General features: G+C 40.5%; 1 protein-coding gene across 1 annotated transcript in view; it reads left to right on the top strand.

Annotated features, from left to right (window-relative positions):
- gabrg3 (gamma-aminobutyric acid type A receptor subunit gamma3) overlaps positions 1 to 25,926 on the top strand; it is a gene marked incomplete at both ends in the record, with an annotated part of 145,501 nt that overhangs the window by 19,833 nt on the left and 99,742 nt on the right. Inside the window, one exon of the mRNA XM_080832482.1 lies at positions 3,010 to 3,077. Coding sequence (XP_080688608.1) covers positions 3,010 to 3,077 — 68 coding nt within the window. The remainder of the gene's footprint in view (positions 1 to 3,009; positions 3,078 to 25,926) is intronic.

The following is a 25,926-nucleotide window of genomic DNA, read 5'->3' as shown; positions in this document are numbered from 1 at the left end:
ACTTTATATTTCATACATGCTGTGCTGTGCACATGAAGTATTCTACTAAAGTTCATCCAGTCCACCTCATCAGCGGTAGGCCTTTTTAAAGAAGAAAGTTGGTGTCCTTTTAAAAGTGTTGTCATAATGTCAGTGGGTCTTTCTGGCAGAGAGATTCTTGGAAAGCCTCTATAGAAAAAGCAGCACTTTCATCTCTGAAAGCCTTCACCTCAAAACTGAGAATGGACTCATCAATGCCTTGCACCATCACACACGGAGGCTATTGTGCCCTGGAATTTTTGTGATATAGGGCTCACACATACGCACACAGACAAAAACACACACACATACACTCACACACAAAGTGCTAGCTTTTTCTGACTAAAGAAAGCAGTAACAAAACAAATTTCATTTGCTAATCCTTATATATTGGATATATTATATATATTGCTCTATATCTTTACACTTTAACTTCTAATAGTTTTGTCCTCCAAAATTTTACCCTCCCAACAAAGCACGGATATTGCCTAAACCTCTTCAAGCCAACTATGTGCATTCCCGAATGGCTTTGTGACTGTGATTTTTAAAGATGTCGTGGTCAACCTCGCACTTCTTGGTCTGAAGTAGCTAGCGAAGCATCGGCTTAAATTATTAATAGTGGTACTTCCTCTCTCCAGTCTATATAATACCTCCGTGGGACATACACACACACTAACACTAACACACAAACACACTGTCCGTTCTCCAAAACTATGATCCCAGACACAGACACAAAGAAACAGAAAGAAACACAAACATACACACCGGCCCAATCTTCCAAACTGTCAGCACAGACACACAGAAACACAAACATTCACACACAGCACAATTTCCTAAACTATCAGCACCTCTGCCCATCTGTGGAGCCAGTCTGATCTCCAGCAATGATGCCCCCCTTTCCCCCGCCCATATTCCACTTCCACAGATTCAGTACTACATCTGCGGAGAGCCTAACAAAAGGTTGTCGGCGCAGTCTGTCTCTCACATGTCTTAATTTCTCCCCCCTCCCGTGCCCTGCCGATAAAGGTTTCTACCCCTGCTTGCACTTTTCATCTCTGGCACCAGCAAGTGCTTTCCACTGCGCCTGATGTCAATCACAGGGTGGCCGTCAGGAGTGATTGCGGCATGGGGGAGATGTCAAAGGGAGAGACTGCCATGGCCATGCCTTAAATACATCAGGACCAGGAGTGAAGAATAATGTGCTCTCAATCAATTTTAGTAATTTATTAATGAAACATATATTTTAAAATCAGTGCCGCTATACATCCTATGCATAATGGGTTCCCTCCGCAAAATGGCACTTTGCAGTTAATGGTCGTTGCAGCCCTTTGAATGATTTAACCGACAGGTGTCTGTGAAGTCTTCCTTTTCATCCTTTTTATTGACCTGGAAATGTTGAGCCTACAGCTGATTTTATTGTATTGTCATTTTGTATCACTTTACATAAACATAGCCTTCAGATAGATTTCACATACATTTAAGATATTCTGTCATTCAAAACAATGACCGGACTGATTTCCTTTTGACTCATGTGAGGTTCAGTAATGTGTGTATTGACAGTGATGGTCTGGCGACGCAGTAGATTAGCATAGCCCACTGTGTTAACCGGTGATGTACTCCATCACTAACCTAATACTGAGCTCACCTCTCTAATCAGAGTCAACCTCTATTAATAAGCAGAGAGTCACTAGTGTCACTGTTAATTGGCATCTCCAGATGGTGCAGGACAGCTGTCCTAGCAGAGCTGGTCTAAATGAGTTCTGACAATCTGACCAGATGTCAGTGGAAACGCACAGGCCACACTAGCACTTCACACACTCTGGGGATGGGTTTCATCATCACCAATGGATGCTAAAAATAAGAGCCAACGGCACGAGTGATGTTTCTGTTTCTGAATACATTCTAGCATCCCTGTCAAAGAAGGCAACGCTCAGTGTGAAGTGTTAGCATTAAATTGTTGCTACTCAAAGATGAGGGGTTATTCTGTATAGGGGTTATTTCCACCTGATGATCATTAAGAGTTAGCATTTGATTGTTGCTAGTCAAATCTAAGCAATTATCCATTGTAGAAATGCTAGGCAGCTGTGAGTTTGACCTCAGAGAATTCTGGTTTTATGCTGGTGCATAACAGTGTCGTCCTTAGCCAGCAAAATCATGCGGATCAAATCTTGACAAAAATCAGCACAGCCATGTTCATAAAACAAGATATGCTGAGGGGGGAAATCCTTCCTGCAGTTTTTCCTGCTTAGACCAGCATGAACTATGGTCTCCCAGTGCCTTTAAACAGCATATGATAGTCAAGAAGTGCAGATCCCCAAGGGTAATCTATCGCTGTCCAGCAAAACCCAACATACTGTGAACCATTAAACTTGCGAACGCCAGTGTGTGCTTGTTTTTTTCATGCATATTTTATACTAATGATTAAGATGCAGAGAATGGCTTGCTGGTGTTTATGCTGGTATCTATACACTCCACCTGAACTTCTTACCTCAATTTAAACTTGTGAATACGAGGGAACTCCTGGTCCGAGGTATGCCCATACAAATTAGAACAGTTACATTTTTAATTATCTGTCCCTTCCTGGAAAACACGCTTGGTCTTTGCAAACCAATTACTCGGCTTGGCTCATTTGCCATTTAAATCTTAACTGAGACAACTGGCTTCAGCGACCTCCTCACTGTGTATACCGAAGAGAGTATACACACGGAAGCTGGGGAGTTGGAGGGAGAACATAACTGAGAGAGCCACACAAGCCGCTTGGACTCGTGTGGGTGTCTCGGTCAGCGATGCTTAACATTACAGCGGCTCCTCAGGGACGCTGCTTCATCTTAGAATTGAACGCGCTGGGAATTGATAATAAATAAGCCCTTGTGCTATCCAGGCAATCTTTGACCTTCGATCTTGAAAAAGGGTGGCCTGGCTCGGCTCGATGTCGGGAGATGCCCCGAGGGAGATTAACGTGGTTTCTCTTTTGTTTCTCTCTCTTTGCAGTTAAACCTACACTGATTGATGTTGACATCTATGTGAACAGCATCGGGCCGGTGTCCTCCATAAACATGGTAAGGGAAACTTCACTACTGTGTGCAGCTTGCACTTCCTTCAAAGCAGTCAGGTGGTCTTATCTCTCCACGACAGGCTTCAACCTCATCTTAGAAGAGTCAATTTTTTAAATTACATTTTGAGGTAGCATCTTGCAAAAAGATAACATATTTTATAGTGTTGCTCATTGGCCTCAACTAGTTAATCCAGTGAGTGTCTTGGCTTGTAACTCCATTGTAGAATATGTCAACATTATGGTCTAACGAGTTCAGGGGCCGTATTCACAAAAAATCTTAGGGCTAAAAGTAGCTCATAAGTGGCGAATTTAGGAGAAACTCCAAAAAATAATGGGCGTGTCAGTCTTAAATTTAGGACTCCTATTTTTTTTTACTAAGAGCAATTCACAAAATATTTTATCCCTAAAAGTAGCACCTAAGTCTAGGACAGCTTAAAACTCCTCATGAGGACTCCTAAGTCACTAAGACCTATTCACAAAAAGTCTTAAAATGGCTGAAGCCAGACGTAACGTGTTGGAGACAATGAACGACTCTGAATTGTTGAGAAGATATCGTTTAAACCGTGAAGGCATCAACATTTTACTAGAATTAGTGCGGGATGTCTCCAACTATCCGAAACAACCCAATCAGTCCGGAAGTTAAATGTTTGATAACATTAAGATTTTTGGCTACGGGGAAAATGCAACTTTGCAACGCAGACGACTTCAGAATATCGCAATCATCAGTAAGCCGATTCATTCATCAAACAATCACCGCACTCTGTAGACCACACATTGTACAACAGTTTATCCGGTTCCCTTTGGACAATCGCCTACTTCAAAGGATCAAGGTCAATTTCATGGCGTTTGCAGGAATGCCCGGTGTCGTGGGTGCCATCGATGGAACACACATTAGCAGGGGCGTTTCTAGGATTCCGAGAAAGGGGGGGCTTAGCCCCAATGGGTGTGGCATGTGTTGCGCGCGCGCGCAGCTATTTTTGGGGGGGCCCGTTTGGGGCCGCGGATATCCATAGTTTCATACAGTTCATAGATTGTTTCACTCAGAGAGACTGAGTGATTTTGCTCTGTAGTTTAGCTTGCATTCAGTTAATGATAACACAAGAGACAGAATGTCAGGGTCATAGTGAAATTTGACAACACAGTATATATGTATTGCTCATTTGGCAGTGTCAACTTCTGAGTTGTTTACTTGTTTTATTATGAGCAGAAGGGAATGCATTCACTATAATCAAGTAAAACGAGGATTCACTAGCATTAACTGATTCTAAGCAACAACATTCTATAGGGACTGATATTATTGTTTCGAAATATTAGAGATATAATAATGCAAGGAATGGAGAGATGCCGCTAGTTATTTCTTGTATTTCAAATTTGGTCGTTCACACTCTTGCTCACTGGAGACAGTTTAACAAAACAGCAAGCTAGCTAGCAAGCTTAGTGTTAACATAGCCCAGTACAATTATCCCTTTCATTTACCTCAAGTAAACCTAAATTTAAGCAAGTAACAATCGTTAACAACTACAGATAACCAAATTCTGTAACTACCTGTACTTACAATTTCACTCCTTGCCTCATTTACTTTGAGCTAAACTCCTTGGCTATAATGATGTCGTTGAAAAGACGCTACCTTGTAGTGAGCCAGCGCAGCAGCCTGCGCAAGATCCCCGGGGTTTGTATCATTAACGATGATGATGAAAGGCTATTGGATTGTCATTTGAAGGGGAAGTAAACATACAAACCAGAACGCACGCACATATGTATCATGTTAGAGTTATAAATAACTTGTCCATGTGAGAAACATTAGTTTAATTTAATGTCATCACCATAATAAAAATAAAAAATAAAACGTTTTTTTGTTTTTTTTAAAGCCAATAATGGCAAAACATTTGGGGGGGCTGAAGAACATTTTAGGGGGGCTTCAGGCCCCCTAAAACAGGCCTAACGACGCCCCTGAATTGCTCCATCCAGAGATGAGGACGTCTTTGTAAACCGCAAAAAGGTACATTCAATTAATACACAGATAGTGTTTGATCCAAATTTCACAATCATGGATATTGTTGCGAAGTGGCCTGGATCTACTCACGATTCGCGCATTTTAATGGAGAGCGCGGTCTGCGCCAGCTTTTTGAGCGGCACCATGTACCTGCTGGATGCCACTTGTTGGGTGACAGTGGCCATCCATGCAAGACATGGCTTTTGACACCCTTCCTCAATCCACAACCGGGAGCACAGTTGAACTACAACATGCAAGTATACGCATGAGGCCTATTTTGGTGACACAATACCTGTAGCCGCGACGGCTCTTTTAAAGTCCACTCCGCAATCTCCATCCTACATTGTGACTGGAGCGCATACCACCGCTTCTCGCAGTCATCGACAGAGCGACACACGGCAGGGAATGAAGCATTTATGCTAACACGTATGTCCTCCCTTGCCTCACGCATAGTTTGCAGGGTGCTTTAATTATTACTTCTTTGATTTCATGCAATTTCCGTGTTTTTTTCGGCAATTTAACGTGCAAAGCGTCATTCTCGTTGGATGCACAAACTTGTCATCATGCGTGTGCATTCTGCTAAGTGCACTGTCCATAACTATTTAATATGACTTCATTTGAAGCCTAGGTTATTCTCTTATTTTCTGTTTATTTAGTGGGATAGTTAGGGGGATGTTAGGACTGAGTTTTTAATGAGAGAGCCTGTCAACAACCAATCACCGTCCTCACCCCTTCTAAACTCGTGCATGAGAAGCGACGTCATCCATAGCAACGGAGTTTTTATCTTAAGCTTAGGAGTTGGTATTATCCTTAGTATGAGTAGGTCTCAGAGCCGTTGTGAATCACTTTTAAGAAATTACTCCTACGTAAAAGGTTTTAGCGCGAGTTAGGAGCACTCCTAGTGGTAAGATAAAAGGCTTTGTGAATACGGCCCCAGGGCCCATTCTCACAAAGCATCTGAAGGATAAAAGTAGCTCCTAACCTGCCGATTTAGGAGAAACTCCTTAAAATTACAGCCATGTCAGTCCTAACTTTGGGACTTTTATTTTGTTTTACTAAGAGTAATTTACAAAGCCCCTTAGCTATAAAACTAGCACCTAAGTCTGGAAATTAAGAAGTAGTCGAGACGACTCATAACTCAACTGCCAATTCCCAGAAAAACGGAAAATTGCCATTTCTATTGTTTTAAGTGTTTTGGAATGCAGAATCAGAAGGGAATGATTTTGATTTAAATGTAACGTTTGATTGTAAAAATTGTGCCTGTCTTCACAAACATGTCATTATACGAATGCAGTCTGAAAACTGTGCGAACTCACTCAGTCTGTGGGAATCATATTTCATAAATGTATCCCCTATAGCATATATATATTTATTTGTAAATTTCGATGGTTAGTTATTGTTTGTTTGTACTTAACGGTAGGCTATGAAGCACATGTAAGCAAGCCTGTGCATGAGACTTTCCGTCAGTAACGGAGTCTGTCTCTTAAGAGATCTTGCCTTTCCTTAGTAAAAGTTAGTCTCAGCAGCTTTGTGACTAGAATTTAGGAGAAAACTTTGAGTTAGAAACCTTAAGTGTGACTTAGGAGTACTCTTAGTGGTAAGAGAAAAAGCTTTGTGAATACGGGCCCAGTAATAGCAGAAAATAAGAAATTATAAAGTTGCTGTTCAACTTTTTCTGCTGAATTCTCTCTGGTTTCACAACTATAAATATATAAGGCAAAAAGATGACTACTCTATCTGTTTGATTCGACTAGAACTCAACAATGCCATTTACAAAATCTTACACACAATTGAATGATGTTCTGCATTGCAGTTATAATCAATGTGTGATCAGCTTTACCTGTTGGAGTTGGTGGTGTGGTGTGGTGGGTCTTTTCATTCTGTTGAATCCCTGCATCACTCTGATGGCAGCAGTGGATGCTCTAAACCCCTTCCTACTCCACCTACACTTACCACTAGTGACTGCACATGTGTATATGCCATAAGGCTCTCCCATGCCGCATTATCTTACCTTCTTGACATGTCCCACTTTGGAAACATGATCACACCCACACACACCTCACACTTTCACGGTTTCACCCTGCTTTTGACACATTAAGAATCTCACTCTCTCTGTCTGCATGAGAGGGACACTAGAGGCTGGCTCTCGAAGGAGGGTTGGGAGATTGGAGTGGGCAGGGTGTCTCTGGGGGACTAGCTGGACGAAGAGGTGAAAGGCCTGCGCTGGCGGCCAGCCTTGTGTGTGCATAGGTGGGGAGAGATTTATAGCCAGTCAGGGCCCAAGGCAATCTGATCAAGCCGTCCTGTTGAGGGGTTTTCTTCTGGTTAACTGAGCCATGGCTTGGTGGAAGTGATGTTAACCGGTGGAGCATGAGAGAGCCGGAGGCCCCACGAGGCAGCAAAGAGGTGTCAAAGCAGCATGGCAGGCCAGGAGAATCAAAGGATTCCACCACCTATGTTAAATCATAATAGCAGATCATCAAACATGGCGGCACCACCACTTACCTTAAAGCTGCAGAGGGTCAAAAAGCATGGCTCAATTACCATCACAATAGCGTCCCATCATTATGTAAAAGGGGGGGCGTGACCTGGATATGACTGGAGATTGAAGCTCACCGCATGTGAAAAAGCTTACATGTGCTCTTCTTATCCTCAGTTATACTCTAGAAATCACTAGCATTCACCAACAATTTGTCTGTTTAAGGCACACATAACTAAATGGATTATTAGGTTTCCTCCGGTAGGAGGTAACCTATTGTTATTGTAGGCTTTCCTATTATTAGTGTGCTTGCCCGAAGGGAAGCACAGTATTGTTATCGTCAAGTTTTCTTTATTAGTGTGCTTGCCCGAAGGGAAGCACAGTATTGTTATCGTCAAGTTTTCTTTATTTCTTTATTAGTGTGCTTGCCCGAAGGGAAGCACACTATTGTTCTTCGTTTTTTACTATTTTTTTTATTCTAGTAGTTTTTTTGCAGTTAACTACTCCTCGCCCGATTGAGATAGAGACGCCGTTCAAACACCGAAACGTCCGGCCCGATCCGGTGCAAGCTGCTATGACTTTTCGTGGCGGTACTCCTTGCCACTCCTTTTTTATTCCTCTTTTTCCATCACCTTTTTTCTCCATAGACTTGCATGGCAGAACTTTGAGGCATTATGACATCATAATAGGCTCATTAAACTGGCTTGCACCTGTGATTCACTGACAACTCTCACTGACACCTGCGCACGGTTCCTCTTCTCTCTCTGTCCCTCTCCATTCAACTGTATAACTAGGAATATTAAGAGACACCTTCCATACCAGGGCTCTACTCACTCATGCATACTCACTCACTCATGTTTACTCACTCGTGCATACTCACTCATGCATACTCACTCGTGCATACTCACTCATGCATACTCTCTCATGTTTACTCACTCATGCGTACTCACTCATGCGTACTCACTCATGTTTACTCACTCATGCATACTCACTCATGCATACTCACTCATGTTTACTCACTCGTGCATACTCACTCATGCATACTCACTCATGCATACTCACTCATGCATACTCACTCGTGCATACTCACTCGTGCATACTCACTCATGTTTACTCACTCATGCATACTCACTCATGCATACTCACTCATGCATACTCATTTGTGCATACTCATTTGTGCATGCTCATCCATCAGGGAGAGCTGGAGAGCTGACACCTGCCCCAATTCCAAGGCACTTGTTCTCTCGGTCATGGCAGCAACAGAGCAAGCACACTCTCGCAGTTCGTTCACGAAACGCATTCTAGTTAGTGTGCTTGCCCGAAGGGAAGCACAGTATTGTTATCGTCAAGTTTTCTTTATTTCTTTATTTATTTATTTATTCCGTACGTTTTTCTTGCAGCTAACTACTCCTCGCCCGATTGAGCTAGAGACGCCATTCAAACACCAAAACGTCCGGCCCGATCCGGTGCAAGCTGCTATGACTTTTCGTGGCGGTACCCCATGCCACTCCTTTTTTATCCCTCTTTTTCATCCCCTTTTTTCTCCATAGACTTGCATGGCAGAGGTCTCTGCCATTGTGACGTCATAATAGGGTCATTAAACTGGCTTGCAGCTGTGCTTCTCACTGACACCGCCAAAACCAAGGAACCGCATTTTCTCTGTCCCTCTCAATTCAACTTTGAAAAAGAATAAGAGGAACCGTATTTCTCTGTCCCTCTCAATTCAACTTCGAGAAAGAATAAGAGTAACTACAGTTTCTAACCTAGCTACCGTATTTCCACTTCGTTAAGGTGAGTTGAATGGCAGCATTTTCAGTGTACTGACTGAAATTTTAATGGTAGCAGCTAACATATAAATTAACGTTACGTTAACGTTGGAGACGCCATTTTCCTTAATTCAAGTTGTGAAGTAAACCTTTGAAGTAATTCATGAATTTAGTTGTGTGGATATAGTGAGCTAAAGCTTGTATTCCCACTACGGTAACGTTAGCTATCCTAGCTGTGTTAAGCAGCTGTAACATCTGAGTACGGGGCTAAAGGCTAACTAACACTACGTAACGGGAGTATCCACTGGCAGTTTCAGCTAGCCGTAACGGGGGATCATTTTCCTTAATTTAAGTTGTTAAGTAAACCTGTGAAGTAATTCATGAATTTAGTTGTGTGGATATAGTGCGCTAATGCTTGTATTCCTACTACGGTAACGTGAGCTATCCTAGCTGTGCGGGGCTATGCAAAAGTTGCTTATACTGAAAGAATGGTTAACTTGTGGCCGATAGCGTGAGTTAACATTAACCCGTGTCCTGGGAGTAATGATTCATGAGAGACCTTGAATCATTAGGTTAACTGAAAAACGTTTGAAGATGTACCTGGACACATCGTAGCTGTTGTAGTGTGCTCAGTTTTCGAAAACTAGACTGAAACTAAGAAGGATAACTATGACTAAATGTGACTACAACTAATATGCACTGAATCTAAAATAGCTGCTGAATCTAAAATAGCTGCCAAAATGAACACTGAGATGTATTAATTTTGGCAGCTATTTTAGATTCAGTCTTAAGACAAAAATGCATATTAGTTTTAGTCACATTTAGTCATAGTTATCCTTCTTAGTTTCAGAAGAGGTTTTTCATGGTTGCTAGCTCTAATCAGATGTACTATAGGCTTATAAGAGAAGACTAACTTTTTATGCCAACGAACACCAATAACTAGAACTAATTTGACAGACTATAAACCAATGTGATACACGTGCTCTCTATCTATACAGTAAAAGTGTTGCTTACGTTAGATACTAGACCTACAGTCTAACTCTTAGTGCATTAAGTCTAACAAGCTATATCTTACAATACACTTTAAGTAAAGCTGACTATGTAACCGCATTCATTCCAATATTGTTGCAGAGATGTTTCCTTTTACCAAGATAACAATTTCAATAATTCACTTAGCTCAGTAAGTCAGTATAACGAAACTCTGGAACTATTATGACTATGACCACAGAAAACACAGTACTATACAGATTTTGTTCTCAGATATCAGTCTGTGAGGCCCCTCAACAACATATGCGCACTCGGCCACTGCACTGCAGAGCAAGCACACTCTCGCAGTTCGTTCACGAAACGCATTCTAGTTTATTAGTGTGCTTGCCCGAAGGGAAGCACAGTATTAGTGTGCTTGCCCGAAGGGAAGCACAGTATTGTTATCGTCAAGTTTTCTTTATTCCGTACGTTTTTCTTGCAGCTAACTCCTCCTCGCCCGATTGAGCTAGAGACGCCATTCAAACACCAAAACGTCCGGCCCGATCCGGTGCAAGCTGCTATGACTTTTCGTGGCGGTACCCCATGCCACTCCTTTTTTATCCCTCTTTTTCATCCCCTTTTTTCTCCATAGACTTGCATGGCAGAGGTCTCTGCCATTATGACGTCATAATAGGGTCATTAAACTGGCTTGCAGCTGTGCTTCTCACTCACACCTCCGCTAAATCCAAGGAACCGCATTTTCTCTGTCCCTCTCAATTCAACTTTGAAAAAGAAAAAGAGGAACCGTATTTCTCTGTCCCTCTCAATTCAACTTTGAGAAAGAATAAGAGTAACTACAGTTTCTAACCTAGCTACCGTATTTCCACTTCGTTAAGGTGAGTTGAATGGCAGCATTTCCAGTGTACTGACTGAAATTTTAATGGAAACTGATAGTTAGCCGTAGCAGCTAACATATAAATTAACGTTACGTTAACGTTGGAGACGCCATTTTGTGAAGTAAACCTTTGAAGTAATTCATGAATTTAGTTGTGTGTATATAGTGAGCTAAGGCTTGTATTCCCACTACGGTAACGTTAGCTGTGTTAAGCAGAGCTATCCTAGCTGTGTTAAGCAGCTGTAACATCTGAGTACGGGGCTAAAGGCTAACTAACACTACGTAACGGGAGTATCCACTGGCAGTTTCAGCTAGCCGTAACGGGGGATCATTTTCCTTAATTCAAGTTGTTAAGTAAACCTGTGAAGTAATTCATAAATTTAGTTGTGTGGATATAGTGAACTAAGGCTTGTATTCCTACTACGGTAACGTGAGCTATCCTAGCTGTGCGGGGCTATGCAAAAGTTGCTTATACTGAAAGAATGGTTAACTTGTTGTGGCCGATAGCGTGAGTTAACATTAACCCGTGTCCTGGGAGTAATGATTCATGAGAGACCTTGAATCATTAGGTTAACTGAAAAACGTTTGAGGATGTACCTGGACACAGCATAGCTGTTGTAGTGTGCTCAGTTTTCGAAAACTAGACTGAAACTAAGAAGGATAACTATGACTAAATGTGACTAAAACTAATATGCACTGAATCTAAAATAGCTGCTGAATCTAAAATAGCTGCCAAAATGAACACTGAGATGTATTAATTTTGGCAGCTATTTTAGATTCAGTCTTAAGACAAAAATGCATATTAGTTTTAGTCACATTTAGTCATAGTTATCCTTCTTAGTTTCAGAAGAGGTTTTTCATGGTTGCTAGCTCTAATCAGATGTACTATAGGCTTATAAGAGAAGACTAACTTTTTATGCCAACGAACACCAATAACTAAAACTAATTTGACAGACTATAAACCAATGTGATACACGTGCTCTCTAGCTATACAGTAAAAGTGTTGCTTACGTTTGATACTAGACCTACAGTCTAACTCTAACTGCATTAAGTCTAACATATAGGCCTATCTTACAATAAACTTTAAGTAAAGCTGGCTATGTAACCGCATTCATTCCAATATTGTTGCAGAGATGTTTCCTTTTACCAAGATAGCAATTTCAACAATTCACTTAGCTCAGTAAGTCAGTATAACGAAACTCTGAGATACCCTCATATGTCTAAACGTCAGTGGAGCCAAAATATAATGGTTGAGCTTGGTTGCTTGCTAAAATATATTGGAAGAAGGCCCCACTACACTGATTGAGTAGATGTAAATACATGTTAATTCATAGGCACTTGTTCTCTCTGTCACAGAGCAAGCACACTCTCGCAGTTCGTTCACGAAACGCATTCTAGTTGTTATCGTCAAGTTTTCTTTATTTATTTATTCCGTACGTTTTTCTTGCAGCTAACTACTCCTCGCCCGATTGAGCTAGAGACGCCATTCAAACACCAAAACGTCCGGCCCGATCCGGTGCAAGCTGCTATGACTTTTCGTGGCGGTACTCCTTGTCACTCCTTTTTTATTCCATTTTTTCATCCCCTTTTTCTCTCATTGACTAACATGGGGAAGGTTGAGCTATTGTGACGTCACCCGCTCTATCAGTCGTTCTCCATTCAACTGTAGGAATATTAAGAGACACCTTCCAGGGCTCTACAGTGCGAGTATTTCACTCGCATAAATAGGTACGTGCAAACTTGAAAAATAATTTACAAGCACAGTGTGCGAGTGACAGACAGTTGTCAATACGGCGCCAAAAAGTGAAGCATTCCATTGATTTCACATGGAAACAACTGACAGGGTCGCGACTCCAGGGTTTTCGACGGGACCTGCGACGGGACCAACAGCAGCAGCAGCATAATCATCATCTGGATTTACTGACATTTTCGGTATATATAAACACATAATATCAATTGGTAACTGGTGTGTTGTATCCTGTTTATGTCTGATACTTTATAAACATTTATGTTTTACGTTAACCTATTACACTAGGCAGCAGTATTGTGAAGTAGAGCTAGAAATGGCTTTGCTAGCTCCCATATTGTAGCTCACACCAGCAACTGCTCAATTTAGGACAGAAAGGAGTTTGGTAAATTAGCTTGTAACTGTCAATGATAACTAGTTATTAGAATATATTAGCCAACGTTAAGTTGACTTCAAAGGGGCAGTCGAGTGTTTAGGTTGTGTCAGCTAGCTTGGAAAGCTAGCTAATAATTTTTGATTGAAGCTTCACGTTAGCCTCTGTAAACGTTTAGCTAGCTAACGTTAGCTAACTATGAGGTAGCATATCCCAAGTAACTTGTTGTGACCGATAGCGTGAGTTAACATTAACCCGTGTCCTGGGAGTAATGATTCATGAGAGACCTTGAATCATTAGGTTAACTGAAAAACGTTTGAGGATGTACACACAGCGTAGCTGTTGTAGTGTGCTCAGTTTTCGAAAACTAGACTGAAACTAAGAAGGATAACTATGACTAAATGTGACTAAAACTAATATGCACTGAATCTAAAATAGCTGCTGAATCTAAAATAGCTGCCAAAATGAACACTGAGATGTATTAATTTTGGCAGCTATTTTAGATTCAGTCTTAAGACAAAAATGCATATTAGTTTTAGTCACATTTAGACAGAGCATTCTCACGCACTGCACCCCGACTCTGGAATTCCCTCCCCCAATCTGTTCGCCACTCTCCCTCACAACATTCAAGTCCCGCCTCAAAACGTACCTCTTCACCCAAGCCTATGATCTTCCCTATCCCTAGCCACCATTACCCAACTGCCTACACTTCTACCCCCCTGTTACATCTCAAAACTCCGTTTTCTTTTTGTGCTGTGTATGCTTGTGTTGTCCCCCCCTGTCTGTAATACCCCCCCCCCCCCTTTTTCTTTGCCTGTAAATGTAAATGTCTCCTGCTTGTACTGTCCCCCCTGTCTGTACTACCCCCCCCCCCCCCCCCCCCCCCCTCCTCTATGACTCTGTAATCTGCGACTTTGGGTATCTGATAAAGCGCAATACAAAATAAAGATAATATTATTATTATTATTACATTTAGTCATAGTTATCCTTCTTAGTTTCAGAAGAGGTTTTTCATGGTTGCTAGCTCTAATCAGATGTACTATAGGCTTATAAGAGAAGACTAACTTTTTATGCCAACGAACACCAATAACTAGAACTAATTTGACAGACTATAAACCAATGTGATACACGTGCTCTCTAGCTATACAGTAAAAGTGTTGCTTACGTTTGATACTAGACCTACAGTCTAACTCTAACTGCATTAAGTCTAACATATAGGCCTATCTTACAATAAACTTTAAAGGGATAGTTCGGTTTTTAAGACATGAAGTTGTATGGCATCTACATCACCAGTGTAATGCAATCCACGCTGATTTACCTCCGACAGCGTCCTGTGAGCAGAGTTCTCGTCCAGTTTTGGTCAAACCGAAAGTAGTCCGGCAGGTTTCTAGACCCAGGAAAATAAAACGTTTCTCTTCCCAAAACATTATGTGTTCAAAAGAGTGATATATTTGCATCCCAAAACCGTTGTAGTGGAAAAAGTCACACCTCGTTATCACTTGGCCCTATTTTCAATACGCTCGATAATGCAATCTCACAGCCAGAGTCTACCTCTTTGATTCGCGAAAGTTGATTCGCGAAAGTTTGATTCACCAAAGTTGCCTGAGAGAAACGTCCATCACAGGAAAAGGATGCTTTATGTCAATTTTATCAAATGTTGTCTCAGTTTTTATCGTTTTCCTGTGATGGACGTTTCTCTCAGGCAACTTTGGTGAATCAAACTTTCGCGAATCAACTTTCGCGAATCAAAGAGGTAGACTCTGGCTGTGAGATTGCATTATCGAGCGTATTGAAAATAGGGCCAAGTGATAACGAGGTGTGACTTTTTCCACTACAACGGTTTTGGGATGCAAATATATCACTCTTTTGAACACATAATGTTTTGGGAAGAGAAACGTTTTATTTTCCTGGGTCTAGAAACCTGCCGGACTACTTTCGGTTTGACCAAAACTGGACGAGAACTCTGCTCACAGGACGCTGTCGGAGGTAAGTCAGCGTGGATTGCATTACACTGGTGATGTAGATGCCATACAACTTCATGGGTTAAAAACCGAACTATCCCTTTAAGTAAAGCTGGCTATGTAACCGCATTCATTCCAATATTGTTGCAGAGATGTTTCCTTTTACCAAGATAACAATTTCAACAATTCACTTAGCTCAGTAAGTCAGTATAACGAGACTCTGGAACTATTAGGCTATGACCAAATGTAACACACTAGACCCTTTCACAATAAACAAGCAAACAAACAAACAAAAACAGAACAACAAAGATACCCTCATATGTCTAAACGTCAGTGGAGCCAAAATATAATGGTTGAGCTTGGTTGCTTGCTAAAATATATTGGAAGAAGGCCCCACTACACTGATTGAGTAGATGTAAATACATGTTAATTCATTGGCACTTGTTCTCTCTGTCACAGAGCAAGCACACTCTCGCAGTTCGTTCACGAAACGCATTCTAGTTTATTAGTGTGCTTGCCCGAAGGGAAGCACAGTATTGTTATCGTCAAGTTTTCTTTATTAGTGTGCTTGCCCGAAGGGAAGCACAGTATTGTTATCGTCAAGTTTTCTTTATTTATTTATTTATTCTCCCCGTTTTTCTTGCAGCTAACTACTCCTCGCCCGTTTGAGATAGAGACGCCATTCAAACACCGAAATGTCCGGCTCGATCCGGTGCAAGCCGCTATGACTTTTCGTGGCGGTACTCCTTGCCACTCCTTTTTTATTCCTCTTTTTCATCACCTTTTTCTCTCATTGACTAACATGGTGGAAGGTTGAGCCATTGTGACGTCACCCACTAAGGCGAAGCTCTGTATTCTCCTGTAACGGCCGTTGACGGCCAGCGACGACCAGCATACAATCATGGATATAAACACTAGAAAAGCTGTTGCTGAACTTCATCTACACACCTGATTTAATTCTTTAAGCCTTATTGAACATATTTTTATCTTAAAAGCTATATATTTGTATTTAACTATTTTGAGAAATGATAACGTTATTACGTGATGTGCCTTCGCTGCAGAACAGGATGGTATAAGAGAAAGAGAGCGGAGATTCTCCTAACTGGCGGGCTAATGTAGCCATCCCATTTAAGCTATTCATATTACCGCTAAGCTATTTGTGACATTGGTAATTATACAGTATAATTTGTTACATTTCACTCTCAATATTTCCCGCTACAAACTGCTTAGTATTCCACTTTGTAACCTTCTCTAATCACTCGATTACCTCAGCCAGCCAGATTGGCAAAATGACAGCACCGAGACGTCCACGTATGTTTACCCTGGAGGAAGCAGTAGTGCTTTGCCAAATTGAGCCAGAGATTTTCGAGTCGAATGACAACGAAACTAATGTAAGTTGTAAAATGAATGTTGATGGATAACAACCTAAATCTGAGCCATAGTTGCCAACTCTGGCATCTACAACATTTCTGATTAGCTACGCTAATTTGACTCACAGAGCCTAGTTTGTGTTGATGCGCCGGTCAGTGTCTTTCAATAGATAGTTAGCCTACACATAGCCTCTTACTCTATAAAACATTAAAGCAAATATGGCGATTATTATTTACCTTATCTGCTGGTAACCATAGAAGATAGTGAAGTAGGCCTACTAGTGATTTGAGTCCAAGCCCATATGTATTGTAGATGAGGTAATCCACTTGGTGCTAGCAAGCACATCAAAACTCCAGTCAAAACGATGGTCTGTCGACAACGCAGATTTTGCTAATATGTTTATCCTACTTGTAACTTGTTGGTTGCTAGAAAGCTCTCTGAACATATGACCGGTCTTACTATACTGTTAGTACACAGAGTATTCCTATTTTATGGACTGCATGGCTTATGAACAAAGCTCATGTAAAGTGACATTTCTAGTAACGTAATCTTGGAATGTAGCCTGGCTCACGTCGCTGTCATTCTTCCACACTGTCAGTGGTCGAGCGTTGGCTCACTGTAGATTCACTTTGTTTGCGTTATTTCAGTGTAGTATTTATTTATATATTTAATTTTGCAATTAGGCTATATAGGCTGTCAAAAAGGTGTTGTATCGCTATGGCAGGGTTACATGAAGTAAATATGAATGTAATAGACTACTTTGTGCTACTGAATAATGCAGCTGAGATAATAAAGTCTTTGGAAGATGTTTTGTGTCATGTCTATAGGTTTATGTCTGTAAATGTGAAATGGTTAGTGGTAGGCCTACATCTCATGGCATTTCAATATATTTCTAGTTTAGTGAGCTACACTTTAGATATTTTTCGAGTTTAGCTGCCCCCTCCTTATATGGATAAAACAAGCCAGATATCACTGTTGAGAGAGAACTGCATTAAGTCTAACATATAGGCCTATCTTACAATAAACATTAAGTAAAGCTGGCTATGTAACCCCATTCATTCCAATATTGTTGCAGAGATGTTTCCTTTTACCAAGATAACAATTTCAACAATTCACTTAGCTCAGTAAGTCAGTATAACGAAACTCTGGAACTATTAGGCTATGACCAAATGTAACACACTAGACCCTTTCACAATAAACAAGCAAACAAACAAACAAAAACAGAACAACAAAGATACCCTCATATGTCTAAACGTCAGTGGAGCCAAAATATAATGGTTGAGCTTGGTTGCTTGCTAAAATATATTGGAAGAAGGCCCCACTACACTGATTGAGTAGATGTAAATACATGTTAATTCATAGGCACTTGTTCTCTCTGTCACAGAGCAAGCACACTCTCGCAGTTCGTTCACGAAACGCATTCTAGTTTATTTATTTATTCCGTACGTTTTTCTTGCAGCTAACTACTCCTCGCCCGATTGAGCTAGAGACGCCATTCAAACACCAAAACGTCCGGCCCGATCCGGTGCAAGCTGCTATGACTTTTCGTGGCGATACTCTTTGCCACTCCTTTTTTATCCCTCTTTTTCATCCCCTTTTTCTCTCATTGACTAACATGGGGAAGGTTGAGCCATTGTGACGTCACGCACTCTAGCCAACTGACATTAGATCAGTTGACATAGGAGAAGCTCTCTTAAATGCCAGAAGTGGTTAGATAGAGAGTGCAAAATATTAAAACGAATGTAGTGGCAACAGTTTCAGGTACAGTTTATACACCCGCTCTAACAGTGTTAACCAGTATGTGAGTAACGTGGGTTTTATTAAGGCATAGCGTGTGTAATGTGTAGCTATTTCATTCCGTTTGTTAACCTTTCCGGCTGTCTGTATACCAGCAGCAGAGCGGAGCATTTCACTCCCCTGCAATCTCGGAATGAAATAGCTACACAATACACACGCTATGCTTTAATAAAATTCACGTTTTACGAGACACCAACAGAGGCACAACCGACAAGTCTTACCATTGAAGATCTTTGACGTTCGGTCTGAAACTTCATCCAGCCATCCAGGTTAATCCAAGTTGTTATGGAGAACGACAGTTGCATCAATCATATTTCATTAAAACTTCACACTTCTTACATTGGACATATCCACCAGCCTAATTAGAATCTGCATTGTCTACTGAGCAGAAAATTCTCCATACAGTAGATTTCCCTTCGTTTAGTATCATTTTAAACTTTCCAGATGACTGTATTGCCCTCGCTCGTCAAGTGATACGTGTCCAGAAACAAGGCTCCTTTGACTGGATAGCCAGAGCTAGCATAACTGCCATTGAAATCCAATGGTAATGCTACCTAGCTAGGTATGCTAATTGTCGGTATCCATCGTTAACTCGTTAATCGTTAACCATCATGTCACTGGCTTTAATTTAAGAATGGCATGTTAGTAGTACATTTAGTAGTACATTTAATATCAGTACACTTGATTCATTACTGCTGATGTGTTACTTATATATGTTACTTATTAGCAGCTAGCTACCTAGCTAGCCACTGTGTTCCGATGTGTTTGTTGTTTAGCGTTAGCGGCAAGCTAGCTGCTGTAATAGTGGAGTTAAGCTTTAGTTAAGACGCTGCGTACCGTACTTCATCATCACATTCGATTATTTATTACAAACAAATTCGAATTCAGCTGTAGGCATGAGATCTGTATCTTGGAGACTAATTGCATCCACAATGTAAGTACTGCAAGCTAGACTACTATGCAGTTGACACACCACAGGAGGTCCCTGGGCCTGAGAAGGGAAGGGAATGAGTTTAATGTGGCTATAATATGGAATTTTCAATGTGCCTAAAACTAGACTAAATTGTAATGAGTTTTCGAAAACTAGACTGAAACTAAGAAGGATAACTATGACTAAATGTGACTAAAACTAATATGCATTTTTGTCTTAAGACTGAATCTAAAAATAGCTGCCAAAATGAACACTGAGATAGGGGACCCCTTAATCTGCAATTCATGGTTGCTAGCTCTAATCAGATGTACTACCTAGGCTTATAAGAGAAGACTAACTTTGTATGGCAACGAACACCAATAACTAGAACTAATTTGACAGACTATAAACCAATGTGATACACGTGCTCTCTATCTATACAGTAAAAGTGTTGCTTACGTTTGATACTACACCTACAGACTAACTCTAACTGCATTAAGTCTAACATATAGGCCTATCTTACAATAAACTTTAAGTAAAGCTGGCTATGTAACCGCATTCATTCTAATATTGTTGCAGAGATGTTTCCTTTTACCAAGATAGCAATTTCAACAATTCACTTAGCTCAGTAAGTCAGTATAACGAAACTCTGAGATACCCTCATATGTCTAAACGTCAGTGGAGCCAAAATATAATGGTTGAGCTTGGTTGCTTGCTAAAATATATTGGAAGAAGGCCCCACTACACTGATTGAGTAGATGTAAATACATGTTAATTCATAGGCACTTGTTCTCTCTGTCACAGAGCAAGCACACTCTCGCAGTTCGTTCACGAAACGCATTCTAGTTTATTTATTTATTCCGTACGTTTTTCTTGCAGCTAACTACTCCTCGCCCGATTGAGCTAGAGACGCCATTCAAACACCAAAACGTCCGGCCCGATCCGGTTCAAGCTGCTATGACTTTTCGTGGCGGTACTCCTTGTCACTCCTTTTTTATTCCATTTTTTCATCCCCCTTTTCTCTCATTGACTAACATGGGGAAGGTTGAGCCATTGTGACGTCACCCGCTCTATCAGTCGTTCTCCATTCAACTGTAGGAATATTAAGAGACACCTTCCAGGGCTCTACAGTGCGAGTATTTCACTCGCATAAATAGGTACGTGCAAACTTGAAAAATAATTTACAAGCACAGTGTGCGAGTGACAGACAGTTGTCAATACGGCGCCAAAAAGTGAAGCATTCCATTGATTTCACATGGAAACAACTGACAGGGTCGCGACTCCAGGGTTATCGACGGGACCAACAGCAGCAGCAGCATAATCATCATCTGGATTTACTGACATTTTCGGTATATATAAACACATAATATCAATTGGTAACTGGTGTGTTGTATCCTGTTTATGTCTGATACTTTATAAACATTTATGTTGTACGTTAACTTATTACACTAGGCAGCAGTATTGTGAAGTAGAGCTAGAAATGGCTTTGCTAGCTCCCATATTGTAGCTCACACCAGCAACTGCTCAATTTAGGACAGAAAGGAGTTTGGTAAATTAGCTTGTAACTGTCAATGATAACTAGTTATTAGAATATATTAGCCAACGTTAAGTTGACTTCAAAGGGGCAGTCGAGTGTTTAGGTTGTGTCAGCTAGCTTGGAAAGCTAGCTAATAATTTTTGATTGAAGCTTCACGTTAGCCTCTGTAAACGTTTAGCTAGCTAACGTTAGCTAACTATGAGGTAGCATATCCCAAGTAACTTGTTGTGACCGATAGCGTGAGTTAACATTAACCCGTGTCCTGGGAGTAATGATTCATGAGAGACCTTGAATCATTAGGTTAACTGAAAAACGTTTGAGGATGTACACACAGCATAGCTGTTGTATTGTGCTCAGTTTTCGAAAACTAGACTGAAACTAAGAAGGATAACTATGACTAAATGTGACTAAAACTAATATGCACTGAATCTAAAATAGCTGCCAAAATGAACACTGAGATGTATTAATTTTGGCAGCTATTTTAGATTCAGTCTTAAGACAAAAATGCATATTAGTTTTAGTCACATTTAGTCATAGTTATCCTTCTTAGTTTCAGAAGAGGTTTTTCATGGTTGCTAGCTCTAATCAGATGTACTATAGGCTTATAAGAGAAGACTAACTTTTTATGCCAACGAACACCAATAACTAGAACTAATTTGACAGACTATAAACCAATGTGATACACGTGCTCTCTAGCTATACAGTAAAAGTGTTGCTTACGTTTGATACTAGACCTACAGTCTAACTCTAACTGCATTAAGTCTAACATATAGGCCTATCTTACAATAAACTTTAAGTAAAGCTGGCTGTTCCGCATTCATTCCAATATTGTTGCAGAGATGTTTCCTTTTACCAAGATAACAATTTCAACAATTCACTTAGCTCAGTAAGTCAGTATAACGAGACTCTGGAACTATCAGGCTATGACCAAATGTAACACACTAGACCCTTTCACAATAAACAAGCAAACAAACAAACAAAAACAGAACAACAAAGATACCCTCATATGTCTAAACGTCAGTGGAGCCAAAATATAATGGTTGAGCTTGGTTGCTTGCTAAAATATATTGGAAGAAGGCCCCACTACACTGATTGAGTAGATGTAAATACATGTTAATTCATTGGCACTTGTTCTCTCTGTCACAGAGCAAGCACACTCTCGCAGTTCGTTCACGAAACGCATTCTAGTTAGTGTGCTTGCCCGAAGGGAAGCACAGTATTGTTATCGTCAAGTTTTCTTTATTTATTTATTCCGTACGTTTTTCTTGCAGCTAACTACTCCTCGCCCGATTGAGCTAGAGACGCCATTCAAACACCAAAACGTCCGGCCCGATCCGGTGCAAGCTGCTATGACTTTTCGTGGCGGTACTCCTTGTCACTCCTTTTTTATTCCATTTTTTCATCCCCTTTTTCTCTCATTGACTAACATGGGGAAGGTTGAGCCATTGTGACGTCACCCGCTCTATCAGTCGTTCTCCATTCAACTGTAGGAATATTAAGAGACACCTTCCAGGGCTCTACAGTGCGAGTATTTCACTCGCTTAAATAGGTACGTGCAAACTTGAAAAATAATTTACAAGCACAGTGTGCGAGTGACAGACAGTTGTCAATACGGCGCCAAAAAGTGAAGCATTCCATTGATTTCACATGGAAACAACTGACAGGGTCGCGACTCCAGGGTTTTCGACGGGACCTGCGACGGGACCAACAGCAGCAGCAGCATAATCATCATCTGGATTTACTGACATTTTCGGTATATATAAACACATAATATCAATTGGTAACTGGTGTGTTGTATCCTGTTTATGTCTGATACTTTATAAACATTTATGTTTTACGTTAACTTATTACACTAGGCAGCAGTATTGTGAAGTAGAGCTAGAAATGTCTTTGCTAGCTCCCATATTGTAGCTCACACCAGCAACTGCTCAATTTAGGACAGAAAGGAGTTTGGTAAATTAGCTTGTAACTGTCAATGATAACTAGTTATTAGAATATATTAGCCAACGTTAAGTTGACTTCAAAGGGGCAGTCGAGTGTTTAGGTTGTGTCAGCTAGCTTGGAAAGCTAGCTAATAATTTTTGATTGAAGCTTCACGTTAGCCTCTGTAAACGTTTAGCTAGCTAACGTTAGCTAACTATGAGGTAGCATATCCCAAGTAACTTGTTGTGACCGATAGCGTGAGTTAACATTAACCCGTGTCCTGGGAGTAATGATTCATGAGAGACCTTGAATCATTAGGTTAACTGAAAAACGTTTGAGGATGTACACACAGCGTAGCTGTTGTAGTGTGCTCAGTTTTCGAAAACTAGACTGAAACTAAGAAGGATAACTATGACTAAATGTGACTAAAACTAATATGCACTGAATCTAAAATAGCTGCTGAATCTAAAATAGCTGCCAAAATGAACACTGAGATGTATTAATTTTGGCAGCTATTTTAGATTCAGTCTTAAGACAAAAATGCATATTAGTTTTAGTCACATTTAGTCATAGTTATCCTTCTTAGTTTCAGAAGAGGTTTTTCATGGTTGCTAGCTCTAATCAGATGTACTATAGGCTTATAAGAGAAGACTAACTTTTTATGCCAACGAACACCAATAACTAGAACTAATTTGACAGACTATAAACCAATGTGATACACGTGCTCTCTAGCTATACAGTAAAAGTGTTGCTTACGTTTGATACTAGACCTACAGTCTAACTCTAACTGCATTAAGTCTAACATATAGGCCTATCTTACAATAAACTTTAAGTAAAGCTGGCTATGTAACCGCATTCATTCCAATATTGTTGCAGAGATGTTTCCTTTTACCAAGATAACAATTTCAACAATTCACTTAGCTCAGTAAGTCAGTATAACGAGACTCTGGAACTATTAGGCTATGACCAAATGTAACACACTAGACCCTTTCACAATAAACAAGCAAACAAACAAACAAAAACAGAACAACAAAGATACCCTCATATGTCTAAACGTCAGTGGAGCCAAAATATAATGGTTGAGCTTGGTTGCTTGCTAAAATATATTGGAAGAAGGCCCCACTACACTGATTGAGTAGATGTAAATACATGTTAATTCATTGGCACTTGTTCTCTCTGTCACAGAGCAAGCACACTCTCGCAGTTCGTTCACGAAACGCATTCTAGTTTCTTTATTTATTTATTCCGTACGTTTTTCTTGCAGCTAACTACTCCTCGCCCGATTGAGCTAGAGACGCCATTCAAACACCAAAACGTCCGGCCCGATCCGGTGCAAGCTGCTATGACTTTTCGTGGCGGTACCCCATGCCACTCCTTTTTTATCCCTCTTTTTCATCCCCTTTTTTCTCCATAGACTTGCATGGCAGAGGTCTCTGCCATTATGACGTCATAATAGGGTCATTAAACTGGCTTGCAGCTGTGCTTCTCACTGACACCTCCGCTCGCCAAATCCAAGGAACCGCATTTTCTCTGTCCCTCTCAATTCAACTTTGAAAAAGAATAAGAGGAACCGTATTTCTCTGTCCCTCTCAATTCAACTTTGAGAAAGAATAAGAGTAACTACAGTTTCTAACCTAGCTACCGTATTTCCACTTCGTTAAGGTGAGTTGAATGGCAGCATTTTCAGTGTACTGACTGAAATTTTAATGGAAACTGATAGTTAGCCGTAGCAGCTAACATATAAATTAACGTTACGTTAACGTTGGAGACGACATTTTCCGTAATTCAAGTTGTGAAGTAAACCTTTGAAGTAATTCATGAATTTAGTTGTGTGGATATAGTGACCTAAGGCTTGTATTCCCACTACGGTAACGTTAGCTGTGTTAAGCAGAGCTATCCAGCTGTAACATCTGAGTACGGGGCTAAAGGCTAACTAACACTACGTAACGGGAGTATCCACTGGCAGTTTCAGCTAGCCGTAATGGGGGATCATTTTCCTTAATTCAAGTTGTTAAGTAAACCTGTGAAGTAATTCATGAATTTAGTTGTGTGGTCAAGTGAGCTAAGGCTTGTATTCCTACTACGGTAACGTGAGCTATCCTAGCTGTGCGGGGCTATGCAAAGGTTGCTTATACTGAAAGAATGGTTAACTTGTTGTGGCTGATAGCGTGAGTTAACATTAACCCGTGTCCTGGGAGTAATGATTCATGAGAGACCTTGAATCATTAGGTTAACTGAAAAACGTTTGAGGATGTAGCTGTTGTAGTGTGCTCAGTTTTCGAAAACTAGACTGAAACTAAGAAGGATAACTATGACTAAATGTGACTAAAACTAATATGCACTGAATCTAAAATAGCTGCTGAATCTAAAATAGCTGCCAAAATGAACACTGAGATGTATTAATTTTGGCAGCTATTTTAGATTCAGTCTTAAGACATAAATGCATATTAGTTTTAGTCACATTTAGTCATAGTTATCCTTCTTAGTTTCAGAAGAGGTTTTTCATGGTTGCTAGCTCTAATCAGATGTACTATAGGCTTATAAGAGAAGACTAACTTTTTATGCCAACGAACACCAATAACTAGAACTAATTTGACAGACTATAAACCAATGTGATACACGTGCTCTCTAGCTATACAGTAAAAGTGTTGCTTACGTTTGATACTAGACCTACAGTCTAACTCTAACTGCATTAAGTCTAACATATAGGCCTATCTTACAATAAACTTTAAGTAAAGCTGGCTATGTAACCGCATTCATTCCAATATTGTTGCAGAGATGTTTCCTTTTACCAAGATAGCAATTTCAACAATTCACTTAGCTCAGTAAGTCAGTATAACGAAACTCTGAGATACCCTCATATGTCTAAACGTCAGTGGAGCCAAAATATAATGGTTGAGCTTGGTTGCTTGCTAAAATATATTGGAAGAAGGCCCCACTACACTGATTGAGTAGATGTAAATACATGTTAATTCATAGGCACTTGTTCTCTCTGTCACAGAGCAAGCACACTCTCGCAGTTCTTTCACGAAACGCATTCTAGTTATTATGTTGCTGCAATGGAAGTCAATGGCAGCCCCTAGAACCATATGGTAACTTTTTGTGAAATTTGGCACACTCATTAAGGACAGTCCC

The sequence above is a fragment of the Sprattus sprattus genome, assembly GCF_963457725.1.
Source record: "Sprattus sprattus genome assembly, chromosome: 2".
Taxonomy (NCBI): domain Eukaryota; kingdom Metazoa; phylum Chordata; class Actinopteri; order Clupeiformes; family Clupeidae; genus Sprattus; species Sprattus sprattus.
This window is presented reverse-complemented; position numbering and strand designations above follow the sequence as displayed.